A 12855-nucleotide genomic window follows, 5' to 3' on the forward strand; every position below is an offset into this window, starting at 1 on the left:
CTGTCTGCCCCAGCAGCGGTCCTCACCTCAAGTCCTTCCCTTGTGGAGTGAAGCATCACTCTCTCACATTCTCAAGTGCAGGGCGAGTTGCTTTGATTTTCCCCTTCATGGAGAAGCACAGGATTATGAGGGCACCAAGAATGTACGTGAGGGAACTAGGGAACAAGTAGACAGCACCTTGCTTTTTTGACATTCTTCCTTTGGTTTTTGTTATTGACAATAGCAATAATAACATTAGTAGGTCTCATTTTGGGCAAGGTGGCACTAGTGAGTGGTAAAGAATCTGCCTGTCAGTACAGGAGATCCAAGAGACGTGGGTTCAATCCCTGGGTTGGAAAGATCCCCTGGAGTAGGAAATGGCACCCCACTTCAGTATTCTTGCCTGGAGAATTCCATGGGCAGAGGAGTTTGGCACATTACGATCCATGGGACTGCAAAGAGTCAGACACAACTGAGCATGCAGCTCTCATTTTAAAAAGTTCTTAATATAACTCAGGCACGTTGAGTTTTCCAAAGTGCGTTATCTCATTTAATATTCAAAACATCATTACAGATAACTGCATTTATTTATCCCCCTCACCGCTGTTGTTCCCGCCCCACCCCCACCCCCGCCAATTGAAAACTCTGTCCTGTAGCTTTAAGTGGGAGACCGGGAACCAGGACCAGGTTTAGCTAAACCCACACCCTCTCAGCTGTCTGCCTCCCACTGCTGGCCTACAGGAGGCAGATGTGTTCTAGTTAGGCTGGAAAAATTGTCTTTATTCTACACACTTGAATGGAAAATTATAGTTTAAAAAAACAGCAGTAGAATAAGAACAATCAAATTTATGTAACAAACATTTACCATTCACTAGGATGCCAGGAGTTGTTCTAACAATTTACGATAGCACATTTAATGAATTAGACCTTCCTTAAAATATTAAGTTGAGGGGAGAAGAGTTTTATTATTACTTTTCCTTCTTTTTTAAAAAAAAAATGTAATTTTATTCCCTGGGTACTGTAGTGAAGTTACAGGTAGAGAAGTATGGAAGGGAAGGTGATGGAAATTTTCCATATGGTACCATTGAATTTGTTTATATTTGACGGTCTTGGTGAGGGTTTAAATTATTTTTATTTGTTTCTTTTCAGTTCACAGGAAAGCCACTTCAGGTACCCAATTGTGGAACAGTATTTAAGGACAAAGAAAGCCTCCAGACATTTAATTGTCAAGTACATCAGCTGCAGGGTGCTGTCACTTGGCACAATACTGTTAGCCAACATCTACCTGGGCTATTACCTGAGCCTCTCCTCCCTCTCGGATGAGTTCGTCTGCAGCATCAAATCCGGCATCCTGAAAAATGACAGCGCCGTCCCTGATAAGTTCCAGTGCAAGCTCATTGCTGTTGGTATCTTCCGGCTGCTCAGTTGCATCAACTTCGTGGTGTATGTTATGCTGGTTCCAGTGGTGGTCTACTCCCTGTTTGTTCCCTTCCAGCAGAAGACGGATGTTCTCAAAGTGTATGAAATCCTGCCCACTTTCGACATTCTGCATTTGAAGTTGGAAGGGTACAATGACTTGAGCCTCTACGTTCTTTTCTTGGAGGAGAATATCAGTGAACTCAAGTCGTACAAATGTCTTAAGGTCCTGGAGAATATTAAAAGCAGTTGTCAGGACGTTGACCCCATGCTGCTCCTGACCAACCTCGGCATGATCAAGATGGACATGGTTGACGGCAAAAATCCCGAGCCTGTGGAGATGACGGTGGAGGAGCTGGGGGACCAGACGACAGAGCTGCAAGGTGGGCGTGGCCCTCGGGGTGCCGGGGAGCCCACGGAGCCCTCTGTGCCCTCCTGTGACTGACTGTGTGCGCCCCGCCCACTGTCGGCCCATTTCTCCGGAGTGATTAGCGGAGACCCCTCAGTGCTGGGAGAGGGGGACGTTGGTGCTGCCTCAGGTTTCCAGGGGAAACACTTGTTGCTCTTCTCATTCTCTTCTGTCTCATTCTCTACCTCTTGCTCGAGCATCCCTCTCTGACATCACTCTTGCTTATTTTCGTTCTGTTTTACTGGCTTGTCTCCCTGTCCCTCTGATCGTCTTGTTGGTCGTTCTCCATCTCTTACAAAAGCGACTGGGAGTTTATTGAGTTACTTGTCACCCTGACCCACCTTCAGCTGCTCTGCAGTGAAGCTAAGATTAAGTGGATAAGGCAGAAACCAACAGCTTGATTGATAGCAGAGAAGTTAGTGCCAGTGGAACCTGCCATGGGATTTCCATCATAAATGCTTGTTTTCTGTTCTGGCAGATTTGAATGTACACAGTGAAACGAAAATAAATAATAGAGAGAAGAATGCCCGACAGAGACTTCTGGACACTTCATGCTGATGATTTTTGTCCCGTGAACTTCAGATCGGTGACTTTGACCTGGGATTTGTTTTGGCCGCAGCACCTCTGGCAGGCACCCAGCTGATTGGCAGTAAGTGGTTCTCGGCAGAGGTACTGAGCATGTCTTACCGAGTCCCTGGTGGAAACGGTGGTCAACAAACATTGTGGAGGGTGGTTTATGAATTTCCTACAAGACAACGCAGAAACAAGTAAGCCTCAGCAAATGTCGACTCGAACGTTCTCATCAGATGGAAAGTGGTAAGGCTAATCCCAGGAAGAGAAGTAGTGCTTTTAGTGCCGCAAACAAAACGCTTTTCTGTGCAGATGGTGCAAAGAGCCTCTGAACTACAGAGAGCAAGGACTTGGGGAGCTTTTTGTTTTGTTTTATGGGATGATAACATCAGGGTATAATTTAATATGAATCTCGTCTATGTCCCAATGACTGTTGGACGAGAAAACATTCAGACTGACTCTGGACCTATGGGGCCCTCTTCCTGGCAGTGCCCTACGCTGGAGGATCATTGGTGCTTCCGTTCTCATAACCAGGCTCTGGGCCCTGCTACCTGTCACCCTTGGCCAGCTGAGACCCTCTAACCATCATGTGATGCCCTGCGCTGCAAAGGGCAGTGGACCCAAGTGCTGCTGTGGCTGAGAACTTTGTTAATAAGGTAGAGTTGAAAGGATGTTTAATTGTTGACTTCCATACAGGAAGGAATGCTTCTAAATGAACCCAGTGGGGAAAGCCAACGTATAGAACAAGTTAAGGTGACTACTTTAGAAGAGGTTGTCTGCAGGGCATTCCTCTGTTATCAAAAGCATTTGAGATAGGATGTTACTGAGGCAAGTTCACAGAACAGAGAAGCCTTAAAGTAAGGGACATTTTTTGCCTTTTAGGATCAGAATGTATAAATGACATTTGCCATGTGCACATTGACGTGTGCTCAGAGCCAGAACAGTTTTGCAGTTTATTTATATTTAAAAACATCTTTGAAAAATTCATTTAATTTTAGAATTGTATGATACCAGAATTGAGGCCATTTGGGAAGAACATTCTTGCATTAATGTGGAATTATAGAATAAATGTTACAAATGGGTATATCGTGTATCAACCAAGCATTATTTTGTAAACATTCAAGGCTGACTGGGAATATCAAATACCTTTTCCCAATTCCAGTCATGTAAATAGACCCCAACTATGTTTACATTTTATTCAAAATTCTTAAAAAGGACATCGGTGGACCTCCCTGTTTTTATTCTTGGAAAGTTAAAATTAGTACATTGCTACTGAATAATCCTCAGGAGCCTCAAAGTTTATATGTGGCTCTTAGGGACAGTTGTTTACCTGATCTAATTACATAAGCTGCTCTCTGCCTTTCAGAATATTCGCAGAAGTGGATTCTTTTGTGCTTCTGATGGTTTCTGAGATGAAAAGCTAATAATAAATATCCAGCATGCAATCAGTGTTTTAAATTATTCTTACTGTATAATATTTATTACCCTTGAATAATAGTGTGACTTAGAAATGTCAGTAATCTAAATTTTGCTACTTTTTTATATCACTGTATCAGATGTTTTATCGTAGTTCTCTCCAGCTGTTTCTTTGTGTAATTTGAGACTTGAGTTTTTTCCCCAAAGCCTCAGATTCTTTATAGACTGCCCCTAATTTATAGTTTGAAGTGGATATGTTATTTTAGGAGATCAGGAACTCTCTCAGCCCTGTTGCATGTAATTCTTTAATTAGAGCCCTTAAAGGCTGTGCATCCCCCATCCCTACTCTCTGAGTTCCAGTAGCATCTGTGATGTCCCAGAGGTCAGCTAGTGACTGGCTGCGTGGATGTGAATGAGGCAGGTGCCCACCTTTGAGGAATTCAGAGACTAGTAAAAGGCAGTGAAGACAGAGGCAGGTACCAAGAGGAAGAGTAATAACCACAATGAAGGTCCTTCCAGACAACTTCCAGTAAACACTGTGTTCTTGGGGGACGCAATACTGTTTTTCTCTTTCCCATCATTTCTAGCTGATAGTTTTGAGAGTCTAGTTATTGCTTTTCCCAGAAGTTCTTTAGCCACGTATCCCCCAAGCTGAAGCTTGAACAAAACAGTAACACAGACAGTGATTTTGAATAGAAAGAGCTCCAATCTCTCTTTGTATCTTACCTTGCGGGACGTGGGGAACACAAGCCGGAGGTACATGATACTGTCCGTGAACAATCACGGCGCTAAGAGGCTAATGGGGACGTCTGGCCATACATTTTGACTTGAGGAAGAGCGTTATTAGGAAAGTTAACTCCTCCATCCACTGCTGGCTTAGGTGAGGACTACCTTTGAGCAGATTCCCAAGGATGAGGAATCAATCATTGCTTTACAAAAGGGGGCAAACAGACCCTAAATGACCACTGCTGGGAGCAGCTAACTTTGTTTCCAGCCAGTGTCTTCCTAATAAACCACCACAAGTTCTCTAAACCAGGCTTGTAGCACCAGTGTTGCGTCTGCAGTCTGACCAACCGTTCTCACAGCAGTGTCCGGCTCCTCCTTTAATTTCACCAAATGACAGGCAGACACCCTATAAGACAGAGGCTCTTAAACTTTTGGGCGGTTACAAACCCTCTTGTAAGTATATTTTCTAAAGCTAGGGACCCTCTCCTCAGACACACACACAACACTAAATACCCTTCAGGGGTCTTCATGGTCCATACACCCCAGGTTAAGAAGCTGGGCTTGAATGGCTGGGGACCAAGCCACATGGCAGGGAGATTCCTGTTGCCCTTGTGGAAAGCTGCTGCTTCCAACAGTAAGTCTCAGCTGGTCATTTAGTCATTAATGTTTGCACACTTAGAATGAGCTGTCCCCTTGAGTAACTAACATCGTTTCCTCAAGTCAGACTGAAAGAGTCCGTTAAGGGAGCAGCGGGCTGGCAGTAGCCCGGCCTGATCAGGGGTCTGTGCAGACCGCATCCTCTCAGCCTCCAGACTGTGGCATTGTCCCCTGCAGCCAGCCTCGCTGGGCCGGGGCAGGGTGGGCATGCCCCTGACAGCCACACGGTGCTTTGTCCTACTTCATAAGCATCCTAGGAGAAATGGAGAAATGTCCCACATTGTATGGCAGGCCCTGTTGGGTGTTCGTGTTTCTTTTGTGGAGGCTTCCTGTTCTGAGCACCCTCTCCTTTGCAAGGATGAGCTAAGCTGGGATGGTGGCAGGGCACTGCAGGCCTTGACCCTGTGAGAACTGTTCAACTCTTAGAGGTGGATTGTTGCACAGCTTTTAAAATGCATGTTAAAATGTTGGTTTCTTTTTTTTTTTCAGCATAGCATGATATATTTTTTTTTAATAAATTTATTTATTTTAGTTGGGGGCTAATTACTTTACAGTATTGTAGTGGTTTTTGCCATACATTGACATGAATCAGCCATGGGTTTACATGTGTTCCCCCATCCTGAACCCCCCTCCCACCTCCCTCCCCATCCCATCCCTCTGGGTCATCCCATTGCCCCAGCCCTGAGCATTTGTCTCATGCATCGAACCTGGAATGGTGTTTTGTTTCACATATGATAATATACATGTTTCAATGCTATTCTCTCTGAATGTCCCACCCTCACCTTCTCCCTCAGAGTCCTTAAGACTGTTCTATGCATCTGTGTCTCTTATTCTGTCTCGCATACGGGTTATCATTACCATCTTTCAAATTCCATATATATGCATTAGTATACTGTATTGGTGTTTTTCTTTCTGGCTTACTTCACTCTGTATAATGGGCTCCAGTTCTATCCACCTCAATAGAACTGATTCAAATGTATTCTTTTTAATGGCTGAGTAATATTCCATTGTGTATACGTACCACAGCTTCCTTATCCATTCGTCTGCTGATGGACATCTAGGTTGCTTTCATGTCCTGGCTATTGTAAACAGTGCTGCGGTGAAAATGTTGGTTTCTTTTGCTTATTTCCAAGATAAGTCGAAGATCTAGGAGGGTGGGAGTTTTAAACCCATTGCCATATCACAAGCTCCAGGAGAACAGTGACTGGCGTGGACTAGGCATTCTGTAAATATTTGAACAAAAGAACACACTGTTATAATAAATCCTAGTTTGTGGACAACTGTAACTTTATTTTAAAAGGCAGATGGTCCTCTGCAGGTCAGGGGAGGGGAGACTTATTTAGCCTCTTAATGGAGAAAGGACCAGTTCTGCAAATGGATAGATTTCTGCACGTAAGTAGTGACAGTTCTTAGCTTTTTATTTTGGAGTAAATTGTGATCCTTTCCATGTTAAATACAAGTTTTCAGTGTTGTCTCCCAGTGATTGGGGCAATTGAAGTTATAAAGGTCTCTGTAATTTCCCAGAATAATTTGAAAAGGGATGTTGACTGAAATGTACAATTCTGAGTAATTTCATCTGCGGGTACTGGGATGAAATGGCTCCTCCTGGGCAGTCATTGGCATTTTTGTCCTGTTTTTCACAAGTAAAGTAAAACCTTTGAAAAAGTTTGGCAAAGATGACATTGTGTCATTTATGGAATGTAACAGATGCTCATCCGTGATTGGCTTGTCCTGCCTGCTTTAGTTGAAATGTATTGTGTTTGGGGGTTCTCTTTTTTGCTATAAGAATACTTGTCTCTTAAAGCACATGGTTTGATCAGTCATTGTTCCTGAAAGTTGTAAAAGTTTCTCATGCCTTGAATGCTTTCTCTGTGCCTCATCAGAAGAGGAAAAAAGAATTCCACACTGTCCCAAGGGTTTTCTACAAAAACTGAAGTCATCAGCTCCTCTTTAACAAGTTGGCTTTTTTTAAAAGCACAATAATGACTGAAGGAGTCTTTTGGGCCTAGAAAAGAAAACAACAGTCTCAAAGGCCCTTGCTGAATCATCTTAACTTCGGAGAAAACAAAACAGAACTTTAGGTCCCGCCCTGATGCTCCAGGCCGGTTGCATCTGTCTGAGACTTACCACCCCCTGTCCGAAAACCCTCCACCCCCTACACCTGCCCAGAAGACTTATCACCCCCTGTCCAGAAACCTTCCACCCACTACACCTGCCCAGAAGACTTATCACCCCCTGCCCAACTACAAATGCCATCTCAACTAAAAAATACCCAAAACATCCCACCTGATTAACGTTTCCCTTATCCCTTCCACAAACCTCCTATAAATATGGAGCCTCCTTGATCCCTCTCAGCGCTCAGCCTGGTTGTTAGGCCAACTGTCGCCCCTCCTTGCCTAAATAAAGGTAACCTACTTCTGTTGAGGTCGTCTTTCCTTTTCTGCCTCCTCCAGAACTCTACCCTACATTCTTGGTGCCAAAACCCGGGACGGGGCGAGGCACTTGTCTCACTCTCTCACTCTCCCTCCCTCTCATTGTTTTCCCTTTTCCTTGAGCCCAAACATGCGCGGAGCTCACTTTTCTGCCAGGGCTCTTAGGTTCCCCTCGGGGACACCTAGTGCCTTCATGAGCAGTGCAAGCCTTGTGCAAAGACTTTATTGGTGCTTTGCGTACCCCCAGGCCTCGGCTGTACCCCCTTTCCCTCTCTCTCACGACCACCGAAATAGGGAACTCTTGCCATTCGACTGCTCTACATGCAACACTCCACTCAAGCCGGCCTAAGGTAAGATCCGGACGGTGTTCTAGAGGCGCCCTAGAACCCAGTCCTCTCTGAGTCCCGGGGACCCCCGGCCCAGGGCCACTCTGTAGGCGACGGTGAGAGACGCTCCACCTCGACACAGAGCTCTCTTCTGATAACTCCTATTGCGACTACGGGTGATGACTCAAGCTCCCAATAGGAGCCTCTGCTTGTCTTTCAATTATGGGGTCTGGCCAGTTTGTCCCAAAAGATTCCCCTCTGACCTGTGTTCTCAAAAATCTCAAACCACTCTCACTCACTGAACTCAAAGCTAACCGCTTAAAACAACTCTGTACACAGATTTGGCCTCAATACCAATTAGACAATCAAGACCGCTGGCCTGAAGCCGGCACATTTGACTTTAGCGTTCTTCAAAATCTCACTGACTTCCTTAAACGGAATGGCAAGTGGTCGGAGATCCCATATGCCCAAGCCTTTTGGGCCCTTCGGAACAGGCCCTCCCTATGCCAGGCCTGCTCCACCCACGAGGTCCTTCTATGCACCTTGCCTGCCAAGCAAAAGGGCTCTTTTTCCTCAACTAACTGCGGACCTCAACCTTCCGCACCCCCGGAATTCGACCCCGTGGACAAGCCCCCTCCCTACCCGCAACCCCGCCAACCCTCTCCTTCCCCTTCATCCAACTCACCGACTGACCCCGAAACCTCCCCCGACTCCCCCTCCCCCTTTCCTTCCCCCCCTGCCACGCAGTCACGTACCGAACACATTTCCCCTGAGAGAGGTGGCAGGACCAGAGGGCCCCACCAGAGTCCATGTGCCAGTTTCATTGTCAGATATGAGCCAGATAGAAGAAAAGTTAGGATCATTTTCTGAAAATCCTACCAGATACAGAAAAGAATTCCTGAGACTCTCCCAGACCTATAACCTCACATGGAGTGACATATATTATATCCTAAATGCCACTCTCACCCCAGATGAAAAAGACCGTATCTGGCAAGCGGCAAAAGCCCATGCTGATCATTTACATAACCAAGACCGGGATAGCCCAGTTGATGAGGCAGTGCCTCAGTTAGATCCCCACTGGACTTACCAGTCTGGTGACCCAGGTATCAGGAGACTCAATCATATGATTACCTGCATTCTAGAAGGAATGCAGAAAAACACTCATATCCATGTCAGTTATGATAAAGTCAAAGAAATCACCCAAGGAACAGACGAAAATCCAGCCTTATTCTTGGCACGCCTCACAGAGGCAGTCCAGAAATATACCAACCTAGATATCACTACCGGAGAAGGCAATGGCACCCCACTCTAGTACTCTTTTGCCTGGAAAATCCCATGGATGGAGGAGCCTGGAAGGCTTCAGTCCATGGGGTCGCTAAGAGTTGGACACGACTGAGCTACTTCACTTTCGCTTTTCCCTTTCATGCACTGGAGACGGAAATGGCAACCCACTCCAGTATTCTTGCCTGGAGAATCTCAGGGATGGCAGAGCCTGGTGGGCTGCCGTCTGTGGGGTCGCACAGAGTCGGACACGACTGAAGCGACTTAGTAGCAGCAGCAGCAGCATATATCACTACCCCTGCTGGGTTACTCTGCCTTCACATTCAATTCATCAGCCAGTCCGCCCCGACATCAGACGCGAGCTTTGACAACTAGAAAAGGGCCCTGAGACCCCCCCAAAAACACCTTCTAGAAGTAGACTTCAAGGTGTTTAATAATAGGAACAGGCTAAGAGAGAAAAAGAACGTGAGAGAAAAGCTAAATACGCCTTTTTAGCGGCAGCAATTAAGGGAAGAGATCTGCTTGGCCCAAGTCATCCCAGAACGGGGCTTAAATCCCCCACCCCGGACCCTGCTTCCGATGCCACCAGTCAGGACACTGGGCAAAAAGGCCTGCCCAAACCCCTGGCCCCCCACAAAAGCATGCCCAACCTGTGGCCAATGGAGACACTGGAAGATGGACTGTCCCCAGGGACGCCCTGGCACCCCTGGGGAGGTCCCCACCTCCCAGACCTGGAGAGTGGAATGTCCACAGGGACTCCCTGGCACCCCTGGGGAGGTGCCCACCTCTCAGACCTGGAGAGTGGAATGTCCACAGGGACGCCCTGGCACCCCTGGGGAGGTCCCCACCTCCCAGACCTAGAGAGTGAATGCCCACAGGGACGCCCTGGCGCCTCTGGAGAGATCCCCACTTCTCCCCAGAACCCTAGCCCAACTCTACGAGAGTTGTTCCAATGACGGGGCCCGGGTTCCAGCCCCCCGGCCCGTGTCCCAGACACGAGCTCGGAACTTAGGGTAGATGAGGTAGTGGCTGGAAAAAAGACCTCTTTTATAGTAGACACTGGAGCCACTTTCTCTCTCTTAACTTCCTACTCGGGCCCAACTCAAGACTTAGAACTCACAATCAAGGGTGTCTCTGGAGTTCCCCTAAGGCCAAAAATCAGCCCTCCATTACTCTGTCAGTTTGGAAAATCGACCCTTATACACTCATTCCTCATAATGCCTCAGTGCCCGATGGCACTCCTAGGGAGAGATTTGTTATCCAAATTGGGGGTCTTTATTACCATACCCCGCCTTGATACAGTCTCTATATTCTGCATGCAGATGGCACCTAGATGGTCCCTATCCCTCACCCCTGACCTTGCCTTGGATCTACCTGCCTTAGACCCCCAAGTCTGGGACACTGATCACCCATCCATAGCCAAACATCATCCCCCAGTCCACATTACCCTAAAAGACCCCTCGACTATAATCACCCAGCAACAGTACTCTCTCACCCTGGAGGCCCACAAGGGACTTAAGCCTATCATAGACTGTCTTCTTCAAGCCTCTACCCATTCACCACACAACACCCCTATTCTGGCAGTAAGGAAGGGACCAAACTCTTGGAGACTGGTCCAGGATCTGCAAAAAGTCAATGAGGCCACCATGTCGACATTTCCAGTAGTCCCTAACCCTTACACCCTTCTGTCTACCATACCCCTGACTGCAACCCACTTCACAGTATTAGATCTCAAAGACGCCTTTTTCACCATCCCCCTCCACCCACTCTCCCAACCACTTTTCGCCTTCACCTGGCAAGACCCCAAGACTCGCGTTTCCCAACAACTAACACAGTTCTCCCCCAGGGGTTCAGAGACAGTCCCCACTTTTTTGGACAGGCTTTTACAAAAGGACCTACAGACACTCGACCTAGCCCCGAGTCATCTCCTCCAATACGCAGATGAGCTCCTCCTTTGTAGCCCAACCCGAAAACTCTGCCTCCAACATACTGCCAAACTCCTTGGGGCCCTGGGATCCTGGGGTTATCAGGTATCCCAATCTAAGGCCCAAATAGCCCAGACAGATGTCACCTACCTGGGGCTCTCCATATCCCATCAACAAAGAACTATTCCCCCAGATAGAATCCAGGCCTTAATTAACGAAAAGGGAACTCTTGTCTATCCTTGGCCTCCTGAATTTTTTCCGTATCTGGATCCCTAACTTCCTCATTGCAAAGCCTCTCTATGAGGCAACTAAAGGATGTCTGGATGAACCCCTCTTTAATCCCTCCTCGCTGGCCAATCCTCTTCGCCAGTTCACCCAAGACTCCTCCAAGTGCCAACTCTCCACCTACCAGATCACACCAGACCATTCTTTCTCTTTGCACATTCCAACCAAGGACAGGCCCTGGGGCTTGTATGTCAGTGGGCCGGAGACACCTAGGCTCCCATAGCCTATCTATCAAAACAGCTTGACATGGTGACCAAGGGGTGGCCTCCCTGTATACAGGCCATGGCTGCTATCGCAGCCCTTGTACCCAAAGCAAATAAACTCTCTAGACATGCCCCTTTAACAGACTGTTCTCCATACACCTTCCGAGACTTACTATCACATCAGCTTTCCTCTCCCTTCCCCCTTCCAGGGTACAGGTCCTACATGCCTTTCTCCTCAACCCTCAGCTCTCATTCTCCCCCTGCTCTCCCCTTAATCCCGCCAGCTTATTACCCATGTCCTCTACAACAGACTCCCTCCCACATAGCTGTAGCCTAACAGTAGATCTTACCCAAAACCCCTTCCAACATTTGACAGATCAGCCCATCCTAGACCCAGACACCCCACACTGGTTCGTTGATGGCAGCTCTCAAAAATCCCCACCCTTTGCAGCAGGTTATGCAATCATCCAGGGGGACCTTCGTCACAATCATAGAATCCAGCCAATTGAAGCTTCACCTCTGCCACCTCACACCACCTCCCAACAGGCAGAACTGATAGCTCTCATCAGAGCTTTAACCCTGGCTAAAAATCTAAGGATTAACATCCACAACAGACTCCAAATATGCCTATAACATACTTCACTCAAACATCCTAATATGGAGAGAAAGAGGTTTCCTAACCCAAAAGGGATCCCCCATTATTCAGACCTGATCCACAAACCTCTAGAGGCAGCTCTCTTACCAAATAAAGCTGCCATCCTCCACTGTAGGGGACATCTAAAGGGAAGTCTCTTTAGAGAATTCCAGAAAAATAAACGACCCAATCAAAAAATGGGCCAAAGAACTAAACAGACATTTCTCCAAAGAAGAAATACAGATGGCTAACAAACACATGAAAAGATGCTCAACATCACTCATTATTAGAGAAATGCAAATCAAAACCACAATGAGGTATCATTTCACACCAGTCAGAATGGCTGCTATCCAAAGGTCTACAAGCAATAAATGCTGGAGAGGGTGTGGAGAAAAGGGAACCCTCTTACACTGTTGGTGGGAATGCAAACTAGTACAGCCACTATGGAGAACAGTGTGGAGATTCCTTAAAAAACTGGGAATAGAACTGCCATATGACCCAGCAATCCCACCGCTGGGCATATACACCGAGGAAACCAGAATTGAAAGAGACGCATGTAACCCAATGTTCATCGCAGCACTGTTTACAATAGCCAG

At 46.9% G+C, this 12855-nt stretch overlaps 1 protein-coding gene and 1 long non-coding RNA gene across 6 annotated transcripts in view; one reads left to right on the forward strand and one right to left on the reverse strand.

Annotated features, from left to right (window-relative positions):
• Positions 1 to 12855, forward strand: part of PANX1 (pannexin 1) — a 44740-nt gene that overhangs the window by 25734 nt on the left and 6151 nt on the right. Inside the window, exons 4-7 of one of the 5 annotated variants that reach the window (XR_014067850.1) lie at positions 1129 to 1778; positions 2283 to 2453; positions 2864 to 3030; positions 3741 to 3819. Coding sequence is in view for 1 of the 5 variants with exons in the window: in XM_081537703.1 (XP_081393829.1) it covers positions 1129 to 1778; positions 2283 to 2362 (730 nt within the window). In the remaining 4 variants the exon portion in view is untranslated. Of the gene's footprint in view, positions 1 to 1128; positions 1779 to 2282; positions 3820 to 12855 lie in introns of those variants that run through there. The other 4 variants (XR_014067852.1, XR_014067853.1, XR_014067851.1 and 1 more) reach the window with 4 other exon arrangements.
• LOC145524798 (uncharacterized) overlaps positions 928 to 12855 on the reverse strand; it is a 90955-nt gene continuing 79027 nt past the window's right edge. Inside the window, exons 5-6 of the long non-coding RNA XR_014067855.1 lie at positions 6195 to 6396; positions 928 to 2549 (exon numbers count right to left, since the gene is read on the reverse strand). This is a non-coding gene — a long non-coding RNA (uncharacterized LOC145524798). The remainder of the gene's footprint in view (positions 2550 to 6194; positions 6397 to 12855) is intronic.

The sequence above is a fragment of the Giraffa tippelskirchi genome, chromosome 10, assembly GCF_054371585.1.
Source record: "Giraffa tippelskirchi isolate mGirTip1 chromosome 10, T2T-mGirTip1v1.2.pri, whole genome shotgun sequence".
Taxonomy (NCBI): domain Eukaryota; kingdom Metazoa; phylum Chordata; class Mammalia; order Artiodactyla; family Giraffidae; genus Giraffa; species Giraffa tippelskirchi.